At 43.8% G+C, this 17535-nt stretch overlaps 2 protein-coding genes and 1 long non-coding RNA gene across 3 annotated transcripts in view; 1 reads left to right on the forward strand and 2 right to left on the reverse strand.

The window, feature by feature from the left end:
- On the forward strand, positions 1–973 carry LOC139284053 (uncharacterized). The gene is made up of 3 exons (XR_011597332.1): positions 1–89; positions 426–461; positions 696–973. It is a non-coding gene; the product is annotated as an uncharacterized lncRNA (long non-coding RNA).
- A 552-nt stretch (positions 974–1525) lies between these two features.
- tti2 (TELO2 interacting protein 2) lies at positions 1526–6693 on the reverse strand. The gene is made up of 10 exons (XM_070904207.1): positions 6588–6693; positions 5332–5833; positions 4578–4774; positions 4373–4430; positions 3757–3885; positions 3432–3524; positions 3169–3362; positions 2910–3053; positions 2516–2675; positions 1526–2390 (listed from the first exon to the last, which is right to left on the reverse strand). The coding sequence occupies exons 2-10, from the start codon at positions 5830–5832 to the stop codon at positions 2304–2306; spliced, it is 1563 nt and encodes a 520-aa protein (XP_070760308.1). The 5' UTR covers position 5833; positions 6588–6693; the 3' UTR covers positions 1526–2303.
- A 3561-nt stretch (positions 6694–10254) lies between these two features.
- Positions 10255–17535, reverse strand: part of LOC139284052 (chromaffin granule amine transporter) — a 9303-nt gene continuing 2022 nt past the window's right edge. The window contains exons 2-15 of the mRNA XM_070904208.1: positions 16627–17015; positions 16428–16552; positions 15844–15902; positions 15458–15754; positions 14577–14666; positions 14312–14355; positions 14131–14191; positions 13889–13984; positions 13259–13337; positions 12803–12854; positions 12396–12459; positions 12096–12215; positions 11665–11798; positions 10255–10365 (exon numbers count right to left, since the gene is read on the reverse strand). Coding sequence (XP_070760309.1) covers positions 10255–10365; positions 11665–11798; positions 12096–12215; positions 12396–12459; positions 12803–12854; positions 13259–13337; positions 13889–13984; positions 14131–14191; positions 14312–14355; positions 14577–14666; positions 15458–15754; positions 15844–15902; positions 16428–16552; positions 16627–17015 — 1721 coding nt within the window. The remainder of the gene's footprint in view (positions 10366–11664; positions 11799–12095; positions 12216–12395; positions 12460–12802; positions 12855–13258; positions 13338–13888; positions 13985–14130; positions 14192–14311; positions 14356–14576; positions 14667–15457; positions 15755–15843; positions 15903–16427; positions 16553–16626; positions 17016–17535) is intronic.

The raw sequence follows: 17535 nt of genomic DNA on the forward strand, positions 1-17535 counted from the left end.
TGTAGGAGAACAGCAGGGAGGAGGAAGAGGAGGAGGAGGAGGCTTTCTACCTGTCTACAGCTGGTCTGAGATCAGCCTTCAGTACTGAGGTGACACACTACAGACACTTAACCTTTATTATATCAAGTATTAACAACAGACAGCCTCATCATTTAAACTGTTATCATAAGCATAATAAATACGTCGTTATGTTTTCATGCAAACGTTTATTCATTCATGCGTTCATATGTTACATTATATGGCCAAAAGTATGTGGACAGTCTGTGCTTTGGTTCCACTGACAGGAACTCTTAACATTACAGGACACAACAGTTAACCATGTAGCTAACTGTGTGTGTGTGTGTGTGTGTGTGTGTGTGTGTGTGTGTGTGTGTGCGTGTGTGTGTGTGCGTGTGTGTGTGTGTGTGTGTGTGTGTGCGCTGCAGAGAGAAAAACTGAGACAACAAGAGGACCAACTGAAGGTAGACTATTTTCTTATTAACAGATTTCTAAACAGTGTTCCTCACGTGCACAAAGATCCAGGTGTTCACGTGTGACCTGTTTTCCTGTTTGTGGCCACTGATTATCAGAATGAACAACTATTGATTCATTATCTAATTGATATATGTTGAATTTGTTTGATTTAATATAAAACACAGCTTGGTTTCATTCACCGACATGTTTATAGTGAAGTGTGACTGTGGTTTGTTGTCGAGGCTCGTCTGCGCTGCCGTCTGTGGAACCAGCAGGAGAGTCTGAAGGTGAGACGACTGGAGACTGAAGAGAGTTTACTGGGACTGAAACACAGACTGGACCAGCTGGACTCGCTGCTCACACACACACACTGATGTCAGTGTGTTTACAGGGTCACTGCTGTGACGTCACGTTTGTTTCAGTCACAAACAGCTGAAACGTGTCACCTGAGGAGACTCTGTTGACTCCATGCATCCAAACAAAGTCCATTTTATTTGAACTTTGTATTATTTATTATATTCAAACATCCATTTAACCTCCATGTTTTTTAATGTGGTTGATTTATTTATTCTTTTTTTATTTGCTTGCTGTATGTTTTGTCTTGTGTATTCTTTGAATGGTAAAGTGTGTCGGGACCCTGCTGCATGCTGATTCTGCACTTTAAAGACAATTAATTGACTGATTGATTGATTGATTGGTTTAGTAGCTGCTCTGGAGCTTTTGACTGTCATGGAATTGCAGATGTTCAAGTTCAATTTTCTTCGGCGCCATGTTGGGTTGATAATATGTTCATAATGTTTTAAAGTCAACATGGATGAAAAGTTCAATGTAAAGACGACTGCTGATGAAAACAGTGTGCTGGGATCAAAAGCTCCAGAACAGCTACTAAATCAACCTTGTAGTGAGTCTGTTTTTACGACTGTTTCTAAGGTCAAGAATGAGCTTTCAGTCTCAGCAGCAGCCAATCAGAATGCTGATATCACATCACTAGAGTCAGCTGATCAGAGAGCAGTAAGGGGTTACAGTGTGTGGCGTGAAACTGAAGTCTGATGAAAGAAGGCTGGCTTCATCATTGGATTCAATACATCATTTATTTTAAATTAAAACTGTAAAAGTCTCTTCAGGTTTTTAGACGACTGCCCTGACTGTATATGTGTATGTTTATGGATGGACGTCTGCTTTCACTTCTGTATTAATTATCTCCAAGTCAGAAACATTCAACTGAGACTTGGATGTTTTTAGAAGTCAGAACGTGGAGATTACAGGAACTCCCATATGACTTGAACGCAGCATTAGCAGTAGCATTAGCATGACTGTTCTGAGGTGGTGCCTTTGTGAAAACATGTAAAACATCATTTTACAGCTCCCTTGTTATGTTTTACAGCTGCTATGCAAATGAAGGACGATATTTATCTTTGAATTAAACTGTTAAAAACACATTAATGTTGTAACACACCATCATCAATAAACCAACAATGATCATATTAAGGGTTGTGTGGAGCAAAAGTCTGATAGATATTATTACGCCGCTGAAAATAGTCCCCAACAAATGCAATATTTCCCCGTTAGTTTGATAAGAACTACAGCGAGCAGCTATTGGAGGAAATGACCAATGGGCTGAGAGCTGAGGGCCACAGACAGGAAGTGAGACAGGACGTCAGACAGGAAGTGAGACAGGACAGAGAATAACAGCAGACTTTTTCTCTTTCACTTCTCCAACGTCCTCAAACATCAAGTCAAATGTCTTCAACAGGAAGTCTGAAATGGGACCCAACGCACTCACGCCCTCAGTTCTGTCTGTCAGGAAATAGTTGCTCTTCTCTCATTGTGTCTGTTACAGGTGTGCTGCATCACCTCTCTGTCGTCATAGTTACTGTTGCTAGGCAGCTGAGCACTTCAGAGCTGCAACAGCTGCTGTCGACCTGCTGGAGGAGAGGCTGACAGACAGGCAGACAGACAGACATCAGTAACGCTGTAACTTCATCTAATTCAGTTGAAATCAAACCAAACTCAGTTATTTTTCTGCAGCAGTCCAGGCGAGACCGTCGGCAGGTGAGCTCACCTGGAGGGTTCCCTGTGAGCAGCCGTCCAGCAGTTTGAGGCAGAGAGAGGTCTGATCCATCAGCTTCTGTCTGACTGAATCACAGAGCTGAGAGTCCGAAGACACGTCGAGCAGAAACTTCAACAGGCAGCGCAGCAACACGTCGACACGACACGGCATCCTGAGAGACAGACAGGGAGGGAGAGAGACAGGCAGAGAGACGGGGAGAGAAACAGACAGTTGAGAACAGCAGCAGTTCCTGTTGGCCTCCAGAGGTCCCAGTTTGTCTGTTTGAACCTGATCATTATATGAAGTCTTAGTTTGAGGGATGATGTCATCCTGTTATGATGACGTCACAAATACACAAGTACTACTGTGTGTGTGTGTGTGTGTGTGTGTGTGTGTGTGTTCTGACCGTGGCCAGGCTGCTCTGGTGGTTTTCTGCAGCACCTCCAGGATCTTCAGTCGACTCGTCTCTTCTGGTGGATCTCTGACCTCCAGGTATCCCAGCACCACCCGCTCCACCTGCTGCAGGTGTCTGCACACCGCCACGCCCATCCTGACCCCACGCACAAAACAAGCGCACCCTGAAACCCTGCTGCAATCCAACAAACTCCACCCACCTGCTGCTGCACATACAGCCTGTACCAGGAGTAAATATCAAACTCTCCTACCTGTCTATGTACGGAGGCAGAGCGGAGGCGTAGACGTGTCGCAGCGCCACCTTGTGCTCTGCCTCCATGTGTGTCAGGACCAGACGCAGCACGTCGTCATGGCGACAGGGCTTCCTGCGGGAGGAGGAGGGGGCGAGAGAGGAGGGGGGCTTCTCCAAAACCAACAACAGGTCCAACAGACACGACAGGACCGGCTGCAGACAGAGACACACTGTTATCACCTGAGCAGCGTGTGTGTGTGTGTGTGTGTGTGTGTGTGTTACCTGTATGACAGCAGCCTCTGTGGTGTACAGGTGTTTGAATAATGCCTGGTAGAGAACTTCAGCTCGGTTGAACTGACGGAGATCTGCAGCAGGCTGAACACACATTTCAGAAGCATGTCGTAAATACATCAGAATCAGAAATACTTTATTGATCCTCGGGGGGAAATTACACAGTACTGGTGCTCCCATTCAAGAGTAGAAATATAGAATAGAGTAGGAAAATATATATATATATATACGCATACATATATATGTATATACATATATTTTTTTTACTATATGTTTAAGATGTTTAAGGTGTGTGTGTGTGTGTGTGTGTTCTCACCGTGTTGAGCACAATGTGGTGCAGACAGCGAACTCCCAGCATGCAGTTCTCTGGTCTGTAGTGGTCGTTGAGGAGGAGGGAGGGGGGGAGGAGGTGGGTCAGGTGAGGGGAGAGGGAGGGGCGAGTCACCTGCCCAAAACACACACACACACACACACACACACACACACACACACACACACTCTGTGTTAGAAACACCTGACAGGTAAGGTGCAGCTGACTTAATAATCAATCAAAATGAATAAATGTCCACAGATGTTATTAACTTATTATCTTAAAGATGATTCTTTTGACAGATTGACTAATAAAGTTACTCTGAGACTGTAGTGTAACCAAAGATCCTCTATAAGAGAAGATGACGCATTACAAGCTGCATCATTGGTCGCCTCCCCGCTGCCTTATTTTGTCTGTCTAATAATAATCTCTTTTTCTAAATAATAAGGATAATAGTGTTGTTAAGTGAAGAAACACACGTTTCATTTCAGTTTTAACCTTTAATCCACCGCCGGTGACTCTGAGCTGAGGCGTCTCTGATTTAACTGACGGCTGTTTGATTCATTACTTATTCAACCTCTGATGACATCATCGCTTAACAAAGGTCAAAGGTCAAACTGACCTGCAGGAGAGTCCAAGCAAACACCAGCTTCACTGCTTCACAACGCTGCCACGCGTCTCTGCAACACACACACACACACACACACACACACACACACACAGTCGTAGGTTGTAGAACAATAACTCATTGTCTTGATGACCTCAGAAACTGATCCTGACCCCCCTGACCCCCCTCCCTCCTCTGTAATCCAGAAACATGTTCTCACTTGGTCAGCTGAGGCTGCAGGACATTCAGGATTCCTCCCAGAACTCCTCTGCTCTTCCCTCCACCCTCCTCCTCCTCCCCCTGACTCCCGTCCCCCATCAGGAGGTGGGGGGAGTCCCTCCACCCCCCCACCTTCAGCAGCACCTCCTGCAGGTTCTGTGCCGCCACTCTGGAGGAGGAGCTGGTCCACACCTGATCCTGAACCCACACAGGAACAGATTGAAAAACACAAAATCTCATTTTATCATTAAAACTATTAATTATGCATGTATGTTTATGCTAACTGCTGCTAACTGTAGCTGCCTTTAGCTCAGTTAGCTCTGAGCACCAGGGGACTGTTGGTGTTTACGCCGCCAGCACAGGAACTTTGGACCGCCGGGAGGAGGTTTTCAGTCCCGGGCTCCGAGAGTCAGATGGTTAGAGTCGGCTAACTAAGAGCATAGATATAGATATATATCTATGGCTAAGAGGACTGCTAGCTGCACAGCTAACTAGCTAACGGCAGCTAGCAGTAGTTAGCGATGACTTTAGCAACAAGTAAAGCCGTCTGTCCATCAAGAAACGACCTCCTACCTCCTTTCCTTCACTACAGAAAAAGCTCTTTCTGTGAGACTCTGAACAACCTGAGCAGCAGTGAAGAGCCGTCCTGAGCAGAGCAGCGACTCAGACAGACTGAGGGGGGGGGGGGAGCCGCCCTCTGCTTATGCTGAATGAAACTCAGCAGAGACGTAACATTGATGTTTTTAGACACTCACCTGGAAATGTGTGACAGCGAACACACAGATGGGAGGAGCTACAGTCAGCAGCAAACCTGTCCGACCTTCTCTGGCTCCGCCCCCTGCCTCCCAGTTTCCCAGAGTTCCCAGCAGCGCTCTGAGGGCGGAGCATACCGGTACAGCTCGACTCGGGACGCTGCGATAGGCTGCAGCGGGCAGAGAGCTGCAGTCGCCCTCACAGAGCGGCAGAGCTGCGCAGCCAATCAGAGCACTGACAAGAGAGCTGTATGCCACCTGAAGCCCCGCCCACCCATCATCCTGATTGGCTGAGATTGGGGAAAATAGCCAATGGGGATCTGCTGTTTGGAAGAGACGCTCAACACGACCAATCAGGGGGCTCGATTCGGAGTCTGACGATGCACCAATCAGCTTCTCCTGCAGCCGGGACAGGAGCTCTGTGATTGGAGGAAGAGAGGGGAGGGGCTTCTCTGAGGAGGAGGGGGAGAGATGAAGGTCATGAAGTAAAGATGAGAGCTCCATCCTGACGTGGAGGAGGGGGGTAGAGTAAAGATGAGATGACAGAGGAAAAGAGAATATTAAGAGCTATATATAAATATATATCTCATATAATACTACATATTTGTTTGTTTTTATTCCCAACATGAAGGTCTGTCTCCTCACTGTCAGGAATCATTTCAACATAATGACTTTAAAATATCAACATATAAATATATATCAAATAAAATACTTGATGGTTGAAGCTTCTCAAAAGTAAAGTTGTCTTTAATGACACTAAACTGAATTTGGGTTTTGGACTCTGAACAAACTGTGAGGGAAATTTTTCACAATTTTAAAAACATTTTAAAGACAAAAGTGCTAATTGATTAATAGTGAAATCAACAGATGAATAATTAATGGGAAATGAGTCGCAGCTCTCTCGGGTCAAATAATCCTTTATTAATCCCTCAGGAGTAATAAGTAACAGATAATAAATAAAAACAATGAAGACGTTATAAAAACGCTACTAAAACTAAACAACTATAATTTACAAATTCACAGAAAGGGAATTCTACTGTCATGTGACTGTGAGATGATGCAGCTAATAAACTGACCGCTGATCAGATCATACGGAGCGTAAACATTATGTTCTTCACTGTTTGACTGGGATCAGATCAGTTCTGCTGTAGCTGAGTGTTAGATGACTAAATATATTCAAATATAAAAACGGTGCGACAGGTTAATGTTTCTCAGCTGTTCGTCGTCTCAGTTTGTTGAAAACTCTTCAGGAAACTGACCTCAAATCAGCTGTGTGTCCTCCATCGACGAGGAGAAGCCACTGATTTCCTTTCACTTCAAATATTTATTTCAGGTTCGCGGCATGCAGCCTGAAACCTCCGGAAGGTTTAGTGGGAGGGGCCGTGTGTTCGGACAAATACTTCCGGCCGGATATAAACTCTATGTGAAAGGTTCCTACCCCCCAAATATTCCTGTTTTGATTTTTTTTGATGAATATTTAAACGAGCTCGTTTACTTTTGAATATTTCGTTCAGGTAGTGAAATAAAAAGTGAAGTCCAACACAGAACATTTGAATCAAAAACTAAATAAACGTAAAATGAGCTGTCAGTGGGTACAAGTACTTTCTAGGTCCTTTACGACAGTAAAAGTACTAATACCACACTGTAAAAATACTCTGTTCCAGTCAAAGTGTGTGAGTATCATCAGTAAACTGTCCTTAAAGTCTTCCAGCAGTCAGATGTCCTCCTGTGTCTGTCCTCCTGTGAGTGTCCTCCTGTTATAGATTCTGTCATTAGAGGATTATTCCTCATCATTAATGGATCGATTGTTTGGTCACAATGACCCAGAGCCCAAAGTGACGCCTTCACAAAGCTCCACATTATTAACAAGACGTTACAGTTATTAACAGCATTCAGAGGGAAAGCAGCACATCTGCATCTGAACAGCTGGAACCAGGAAATGGTTTCACACCATCGGTTCACTTCCTGTCAGTCCACTGATCCATTAATGGACTGATTCAGCTGGACTTAATCAGAATCAGAATCAGAAATACTTTATTGATCCCCGGGGGAAATGAGACAAAATAAACTGTTTAATAACAAAACATCAGATTTTATAAACTCTTCATGGTTTAATCCATAAAGTCACTGAAGCTGTCAGATAAATGGAGTGAAAACAAAACAATATGTAGTGGAGTAGAAGTATAAAGTGGTGTGAAAAGAAAAGACTCAAGTAAAGTACAAATACCTCAAATTTAAAGTAGATGTACTCCACCACTGAAGACCCAGTTAGGAATCAAAGTTCTTCAGTTTGACAAAACAATCCAAATGTAAGTTGTTTGATGTGGTTGAAAGGTTTGTGAAATCTAAGTAAGAGGACCTTGACTTTGGATTGTTTTGTCAAAGTAATAAGGAACCTTTGTGGTTCTTCATGTTCTTGAAGACTCCAAGAGACAAAACCAGGCAGCAAACAGTAGATGGCAGTTTATAAAACATAACTGAAATGTAAAAATGAACCATGTGGAATTATTCTTGTGTCCAAAAAACACAATTATGTCATTAAAACTCAAAAGAACATGATGAACCTCTTCAGAGGCTCAGGGTTCATAAACAAGCTGTTGGGACGTGTTGGACTGATCAGAGGACAGAAGAACAGACGTCAGACACACTGTGGTGGTGGATGTGGTGACATTAGCAGCAGATTAAAAGCCAATGTTCACATTTAAAAACTGATTTGTTTCCCTTCTTGTTGACCATAAATCAGCATCAGAGATTCAGAGTTAAAGACTGAACTGTTTCCACAGACATGAGAGCTGCAAGGCTTTGATGACCACACGCACACACACACACACACGCACACACACACACACACACACACACACACACACGCACACACACACACACACACACACACACACACAGATTAGCTGTGTTTATTCATATTTCAAAGCAGGAGGAAATGTTTTGAAGCTGTTTGTGTGTGTGGGCTGAAGCTGCTGTGATCTGCTGTCAGAGGATATAATTAACACTCAGTTATATTAACCACACACACACACACACACACACACACACACAGCTCAACATTAGCTGTTAGCTGAGGGTTTAGTTTAACTGAGGATTTAGCTTAGCTGGGGGTTTAGTTTAGCTCTAACTGGGTTTTGGTTATCTCAAGGTGGTTAGATCATGGTTTAGATTAACTGAGTTAGCTCAGGTTCTATTTTAGCTCAATGACCAGGTTAGCTCAGGGTTTATGTTTAGCTGAGGGTTCAGTTAATTTATAAGCTTTCAGGTTAGGTCATGATTTGTGTTAGCTCAAGGTTAGAAATGGGGCTAATGTTTGTGTGAAAAGCCCTTTTTACTTTTCAACCAAATGCGTCTCAACCAGCACACAGAGTCTTTGTTGTAGAAAACATGACTGAAAACAGAGCTGAGGTTCTTCTTCTTCTTCCCCTGCTGAGGAACGGACGTCAGCTGATTTCCTGAACGTTCACATGATTCACCCTCTGTGATGTGACAAGCTTTCTGTTGTATTGAGACTGCTCATATCAGAGCTAATGCTAATAACATCAGTGTTTGTGTCGCTGTCAAATGATTCTTTATGAAAGAAAAACGGACTCTCTGTGAGCCTCTCATCCATTTCCTGTTTACTTTTCCAGCTGACGGAGCTTCTGTCTCTCCTGTCGTCATCCTCTCTGACGAAGAAACGACCATGACAGGAAATTAAAGAGCAGATAAGAAGCATGTGAACACACACACACACACACACACACACGAGCTGATTTCCATTTCCATCCGGATGCTTCTGTCAATCTCACACTCCTCAGTTTAACATGTGAGGCAAACACACCCACACAGGTAAACAGGTGTTGTCCAGGTTACAGCAGGTTTTAATGGCGACACAGGGCAGAGGGCAGACACAGACTCAGGTACAGTTTCACATCTCAACACAAAACAAAATGAAGATTAATGATGAGTGAATAATCTCATGTCTACATGTCTTACATCTCGTTAAGTAATGCCAAACCCCCTTAAAATAATGAAGGGATTTATAAATAGAGGAGAACAAATTATTTTTGTATGTTCCACCTTAAACAACAGCTCAGTTTGTAATGACACCTTCACCCCAAAGCCCTGTATTTTTAGTAATTTAATTAAATTCAAATAAGTAAGTTAAATTCATTTACTTTACAAATTCCTATAAACACCAAATGAGCATTTGCTAAACAGCAGCAGCAGGAACTGGTGACTGCAGTGTGTCCGTGTTCACTCTGCATACAAAGAGTTTCCAAAAACACGAGCAAAAGTATAAGAAGTGGCTTCAACAGTGTGTTTGTCTGCTCTAACATAAGCTGCTAACGTTAGCATGTCCAGCTCACTAGCTTATTACCTGGAGTAATATTTTGTGTTGGAGTCGGCCCTGGATGTTATCAGAGTTGAAGCTAACGTTAGCGACTCTGTCCTGCAACAAGCACAATGCTGCTCTTTATTTCTGTCTTCGACATGGATCATCAACTGGTGAGGATGATGATATTTTAACTTTCGCCTCAGCTTATTCTGCATCATTACACAGCGCTGAGTTAGCATCATAACATGCAGCCAGAGACGGGGTTTTCAACCAATAAATGGATTTGAATTTGCATAAATCTATTCATATTAGTAGCTCTGTAAACCTGCACACAAGGCATCAGGCATAATGACATTTCTTACAGAGCCCCGACTTTGTAAACTTTGGCATTTTACAGAAATAATGGATCAATCATTTATATTTAATGTAGCGGTTAAGGACATGTGAGGGGCCGCGGACCGTCTCTCTGAGGACACTGTCCCTTTAAGAAGCGCTCAATGTCTGTTCTGACTGTGACGACAGGAAGTCTGATGATGAAGGTAAAACGTGATCAGAGACAACATCACAACATCTTCAGGTGTGTGTGTGTGTGTGTGTGTGTGTCACTCCTCAGTCTCTTCTTCTTCGCTGTAGTCGCTCAGAGGAAACTCACGACTCTCCTTCTGTGTGTTGTAGCTTTTCCTGTGCATCACACACTCCTGGTCGATGATCGCCTGCAACACACACACACACACACAGTTGATCAATACAATAAACCCACCTGTTTGTCTGTGTAATCTGTGTGTAATTGAGCGTTTATTAAGTAGAAATGTTTCCTCTGCCGCTTTGAGGGCAGCAGCCTCTGATCTGTGATCAGTCTAATCACTGTGTAATGACTTCACACAAACACTTTGGCTTCAACATCACAGACACACACACTTCCTGCTGCCCTGTCAGGACCTGCCGCTACACTGTGTGTGTGTGTGTGTGAGACTTGATTTTAATAGGCAGTGTACTGTCTACTGTGTGAACATGATTTGGTTTTGTTGACTGAGTGTTTTGGGGAAGTCGCTCAGGATGCAGCCGCATTAAATCCTGCAGCTGCAAGCCAGGTGACATCATCTGCAGGGACGTGTCCAAGGAGTGAAATCTGATTGGTCACCCCATCCCATTTTCCATAATTATGATTGGCTATCTGCCTGGTCGGAGGCGGGACCTTAGTTGGAACCAACAGTTTGACAAATATCTCTGAATGTGCATTGTTTTCTTTTGTATGCAGCCACTTTTGGAGGAACAATTCCTTGTTGAGGACTTAAAGAATAAAGTATGGAACCTGAACCGGCAAAGTGATTGTTGTAGGACAGAGGTTTTCAAACTGTGAGGCCCCTGAGGGACTGAGGGACAGTGGAGGGGGGTTGTGGAGGGACAGACATGAAGCAAAGATACTGTGTGAGGTGAAAGGGACAGGTGCATGCAGGTGTTGTAACAGCAAGTTAATGTAGTTTGACACGATTGGAGCTGCAGCTGTGAGCTAAGATTCTTTAAAACACATGCTAACAGCTGCTAACAGCTGATTCAGCTACTGTTAATGGAGATAATGTGACTACATGAAAACAAATATAGACTACAAAAGGGGCTCAGGGAGCCGGGGATCAAACCACCAGCCCAGAGGACAACCCGCTCTACCTCCCGCGGGACAGTGTTAACCACCTCACCACCATGCCGCATTACAATGTTAATGGACACCTGCCAGCCAATCAGAACCAAGAGTTCTCAGTGGCTGTTGGTGTCAAACAACAATATTAAAGTGTTGGATGGAACAAACAACATCTGTTCTGAGTCTGAACAGTCGTGGAGCTAAACATATACAGTTTGTCCTGAGGGGGCGCTAAAGGAAAGATCATGGAGTCATCAAATCTAAATGGTTCATCCTCTGGAGAGCAGCATCTTACTGGTCATCTGACTGGTAGTTCACTGGTTTCACTTCTTCAGTGATGTGAATACTGTCTCACTGTGTTCAGATGTATATTTACCAGTTTCTCCTCTCTGACAGCAGGGTTACGTAACAGGAAGCAGAGTGGAGCATACAGGATGTTGATCACCCCGATAAACACCATGAGACAGGGAAAACCCACCGCCTGGACCAGAGCGCCCCCTGTGGACGGTCCTGGAACAACAGACACAGATTTTTAAATTCACTATCATAAGAATATTCATATCTTTGTTTTATTCATTGAATTACTTTATGTGGGACCACATTTCCCATCAGGAGAGTGTTCCATTTGAGTCCATTTGAGTTATAAAACTCAAGACCACGACTTCATTATGTCACTTTCTTAAAATTACAAATACTTAAGAGATTTTCAATAAAAACAAGTCCACTACTTTGACCATCTGTGGTCACTTTTACCACCATCATGTATGTACACGTGTGTGTGTGTGTGTGTGTGTGTGTGTGTGTTACCGATAGCGAACCCCATACACAGCGCCACGTCAGCGATAGCATAGACGCTGCCGTAGACGGAGGCATGACGGATGTCGACCAGGTAACCCATGATGGCCATCATGGAGGAGTCCACCATTCCTGAAGGACAAAAATCATTCAGTTCAACAATTAAGAATCTGTACAAATCTGTAAAAGTGATCAGGGTGATTGTTTCCACAGTTAATATAATAAAATATCAAATCGTTTTTTGAATCTGTTAACCTACAAACACCTTCGATATCTGAGATTCAATGAGGAAAGGAACATGTTGACATTCACCTATAGCAAAGCCCAGACCTCCATTTGGTCCAATCAGACCGTAGATACTGGTGGCAAAAGGAACCTGACACACACACACACACACACACACACACACACACACACATACAGTAACCGTGTAATGAAGCAGTTAAAGCTGTTAAAGGCACAGTAGTTAAATTGGGTGATTTTAACATTAAGTTTGGTTCCTGGTGGTGAGAGAAGAGATGAAAGAAATGTATAAAAAGATGATGTGTGTTGGTGCAGGTTCATTCATCAGATGGTTGGATGAATCAATGATGGATGGATGAACAGATTATTGGATTGATGGAGGGACACTTGGTTGGATGAGTGGATGGATAAGTAGGAGGAATGAATGGATTGAAAGTTGATTTAATGGATGATGATTGATTAGATGTTGTACTTACACACAGCAGACTGACGCCAACGATGAACATCCCTAACATGGAGCAGAGCCACCTGCAGACACAGAAATACCCATCAGCCACCTGTCTGTCTGTGGTGTCTGTCTCTCTGTCTCTCTTATGCCTGCAGGTTTACCAGAACCCTTCAGGATCAGGTCTGAACAGGACTCAGACTTTCCAGGAAAGTTAATCTGTTAATCTGCTGATTAAATTTCTTCCTCTATGACGCTCATATGAATTTAAGGAGACACGCACGCACGCACACACACACACACACACACACACACAGAGTTGTGTTTCCATCACCTCAGAGGACCCTAACCCTTAAACCAAGTCTAACCCTAAAATTTAAAGACTGACGTTATGGGGACTTGCGTTTTGTCCCACAATGTAACTGTGTAAACAGATACTGTATATGTCCCCACAACGTGAGTAATACATGTCCACACACACACTGACCGTCCCATCTTGTTGGCCAGAACTCCGAACAGGTTTGTTCCTATCAGGTAAGAGATGCTGGCAGGGAGGAAGGCCATACCTGAAACACAACACACACCTGTGATGTAGTGGAGTAGCAGTAGTATTATAACGTATAATGTAATGGAAATACTCAAGTAAAGTACAAGTACCTCAAATTTGTACTAAAGTACAGTACTTAGTTACATTCCACCACTGGTAAGAAGGGACAACTGGGCCAAAGAAGGAGGGAGGGAGTTAAGGCTGATCTATACGTCTGCATCGCTCTGCTATTACACCTCCACAACACTAGGTGGCGGTGGGGTTTCTATGCCACCGTATCGAGTTTCTTCCGGTTTCTTTGTGTACATCAGACAATGGTGACTGAAACTGATCAGGTCGTGTTTGAGTCGGAGCTAATGAATGTTGAACAGTTACTGTTGGTGAAATGAACGCAGAAGAGAGAGGAGACGTCGGAGGAGATGGAGTACGACTGTTGACCCGATGTGATGCGACCGAGTGGACCAATCACAGTCGCTGCGACGTGTAGTTACATTTCTGGGGAGGTGCAGGTCAGACTACAGCGCAGACTCAACACAGAAGGATAGATCACAGGAGGGCGGTGGGTCGTACCAAGTTGCCATTTAGGGGAGCACATGGTCTGCATCATCCAGATGGGCAGAGTCGGCTCCAGGATGGCCACGCCCATGTTGGCGAAACACAGAGAGCCTGCAGACAGACAGACAGACAGACAGACAGACAGATGAAAACTGTCTCTCTGCCCTGATGCACACTCACATTGAAGTGAATGGGTGAACCCCAAACAGACTTTAGGGGGTAAACGTGGTCTTACAGGTGAGGGGACGTCTTCTTACCTGCACTGATGAGGATGTACGGATCTTTTAACAGCGTCAGTAACGGAGTCCCCTCCACGCTCTGAAACACACATACTGAAGCTAGTCATTCTGGTCCAGAACAAACCACATTGAGTCAGACCAGACCAGACCAGACCAGATCAGTGTTAGTATGACAGTAGTGGTTTTAAAGTGGACTCACCCCAGGAGAGATCTTCGAAGGCTGCAGGATGCACAGCTGTAACACTGCAACACACAAACCCCTGAACGTGTTAACTGATCAGATCAGTGTACATGTACACAGGAGGTCACAGGTTCAAACCCCGGCAGCAGTAACATCATTTAGAGACACGGTTATTCACAGTTTCATCAGTGCATCATCTGATTCTAAGGTGAGAAACATTTAAAGTTTTATTAGACACCGAAACTCACAGAGCACTTTACAAAGTCACAGACTCGTTTTTTACCTCCATCAAACACCGCCAGGAAGGCCAGGATCAGGAAGGGGGCGCTCTTCCCCACAAACTCGTACATCACACTGCCGAATGGAGCTCCAACTGAAACACAACACACACACACACACACACATACATGATACAAGCAGAGACAGAAACACAACACACACACGCACAGCTTGAAGTGTTTTAAATGTGTGTGATTTAGTACATCTGTCTTTGTGAGGACCAATTGAAGTTTTAAACCATTAAAGTGAGGACATTTTGCTTTGTTCAGGTTTAGTTTTAGGAGAGTAAAGTTCATGTGCATCTGTAAACATCTGTAAGGGTAGAAACACACACAGCTGCTGTGGAAATGATACAATGGAAATACCCAAGTCAAGTACCTCAAAACTGTACTTCTGCTGTACTACATCTCAGAGGTAAATATTGTACTTTTTACTGCACTACTGATCATTAAAACAAAATACTAATTACTAATAATAAATAACTAATAAATTATGATGACAAATTATTACAGATTAAACTATTCAGCAGAATATAAAGTCATAAATATAAAATATATATAGTCAGTAAACTGAGCTCCACCTTCAGCAGCTGCAACATTAAACTGATGAACACATCAATGCATCAATAATTATAATCAATAATATCATATATGTCTTATTCTGTATAATATATAATAATGTTATTCAATATGTATTTACTTTTGGTACTTTAAGTACATTTTGATGCTAATACTTTTGTACCTTTACTTCAGTAAAACATTCTGAATGTTTTCTACACTGTAGTACTTTTACTGCAGATCAGTAAAAGAACAGATCAGAGTACTTCTTCCAGCACTGTGTGTGTGTGTGTGTGTGTGTGTGTGTGTGTGTGTGTGTGTGTCTCACTCAGGACTCCCATAGCCAGTCCTCCCAGTGCGATGCCCATGGCGATGCCTCTCTCTTCATCATCTGTGTACACACTGGCCAACATACCCAGACCTACACACACACACACACACACACACACACACACACGAGGATGTGAGGTCACGTTATCATGACCAGAGTTTCTGAAAACATGGAACACAGAGTTTGTGTGAACGCGTCCTGAATGTCGACCTGCCACAGAAGAGAAGGACGAGCCGATTCCCTGCAGAGAGCGAGCGAAGAACAGCAGAGCGTAGGTCCCTGAGAAGGCAAACACTGACACACACACACACACACACACACACACCATGAGACTCATAGAAAACACACTGTCGTCACTGTGTGTGTGTGTGTGTGTGACTTACTGATGGTGGACACAAACATGATGATAAAACCAGCGAACATGGGGATGTGATAGCCGACCCTGCAGAGACACACAGACTGTCAGTGAACATGAATAAAAACACACGATGTTTGTGTTTGTGGATGTTTTGTGAGAAACAAAAGGTTTCTTCATCAGGATCATGAAGTTTTGATCATTTCATTCAAACTCTTAAACTGCAGTCAGAAGCAGAAAATGAGAAAACTTATGAATCAAATCAATTCATAAACCCTTAACGTTGGTTTCTGTATGTTCTGAAGTCAAACTGACAGATTATAATATGAATGTTTGTCAGATCACTACAGATGATGTTTGGATGGTTTTATGATGTGATGATGTGTTCGTCTACAGTTTCATTTAGAAACCAATTCATTTATCCTCCATCTTTAAACACAAAGGCCACAACACATCACTTACACAACAATGGAGCCTGCTAACATTAGCTAATTAGCAGCATTGGACACATTTACATGTCGACCTGATGGTGGCGCTAGATTCGGCCATGTTTAATTTAGATAGACTTGTACTGAAACGTCACTGAGTGTGAGTTAGAGACCACTAAGACACCTGTTAGTGAGCGGGCCGACGAACGGGTTGACGAGCAGCTGGATGAGAGCTTTAGAGGCGAACAACAAACCAACACGAACATTTTCCTCCTCCAGAAACACACTGTCCTGAAGACAGGAGGACTCCTGCAGGAGAGAGGAGGAGCACATATGAATTCACCTGTAAACTCAGTGTCAGGTGAACATCATCCTCCACCTACTGTAGCATTTGTAGTCTTGTTGATCTGCAGGTCTGCGGCCCGGCTGCTCTGGTCTGTCGGCTCGGTGGTGGGAGTCGGTTCAGTCTGGATCTCCTGCAGACTGAAGGTCGAGTTGTCGAACAGGGACACCAGAGGAGGGAGGGTGGGAGGAGGCGACCGGAGGCTCTGCTCTGACTGTGTACCCAGGACCGGTGCACTGCGGCTGGGCTGAGGGAGCTGTGAGGGCTGGGAGGTCCGGCTGGAGGTCTGGAGGTTGGAGGGGGACTGTGAGGGTACTGTGCCCCAGCCTGGTGCACTGAGACTGGGCAGAGGGAGTAGGGAGGGCTGGGAGGTCTGGGGTTCTGGACTGGGATGCTCCATGGCGTAGAGGAATGTCGGGATGATTGGCACTGGAGGAGGAAGATTGATCCATTGATCCATTTATTGCTTGATTAAAATAAAGTTAATTCACACCATAAATATATTTACATCATAAATATATTTCTCTTTACAAACTTCTCTGGGAACCTGGATATTTCGGTCATTCGGAGGTTCAACACTTTGTTACAGAAGAATGATGAAACATGAAGTCGCTGATCGTCAAGAAACAAAAAACAGAGAAACTTCTCTTCTATTCCATTCTGTCCAGGAACCTTCTGGAAATTATTAGAGAATTATTCAGAAACGTCCGACTGCCTCAAAATACGTATTTTACCTCCAAAGGAAGCGATTAGCGAGTCGAGATTCATTCATTCATTAAAAGGTGAAATGGACTTAAAACAACATATAAACCCATCAGAGGAGGAAAGAGACCGAAGGAGACAACTGTGAACTGAGACTGCAGGCTTTAAAGTTCAAGGTCAGGAGGTGTGTGTGTGTGTGTGTGTGGGGGGGGGGGGGGGGGGGGGGGACCTCTGCAGCCTTTACATT

The sequence above is a fragment of the Enoplosus armatus genome, chromosome 4, assembly GCF_043641665.1.
Source record: "Enoplosus armatus isolate fEnoArm2 chromosome 4, fEnoArm2.hap1, whole genome shotgun sequence".
NCBI classification, from domain to species: domain Eukaryota; kingdom Metazoa; phylum Chordata; class Actinopteri; order Centrarchiformes; family Enoplosidae; genus Enoplosus; species Enoplosus armatus.

Bases quoted from the DNA above. Each gene is read 5' to 3' on its own strand.
- tti2 (XM_070904207.1), bottom strand. From the start codon at position 5,832: ATGGAGCTCTCATCTTTACTTCATGACCTTCATCTCTCCCCCTCCTCC. The intron at 4,775-5,331 runs GTGAGTGTCTAA...GTGTGGGTTCAG, and splicing joins TCGCTGTCACACATTTCCAG to GATCAGGTGTGGACCAGCTC. The intron at 3,886-4,372 runs GTCAGTTTGACC...TGTTTTGGGCAG, and splicing joins TTGCTTGGACTCTCCTGCAG to GTGACTCGCCCCTCCCTCTC.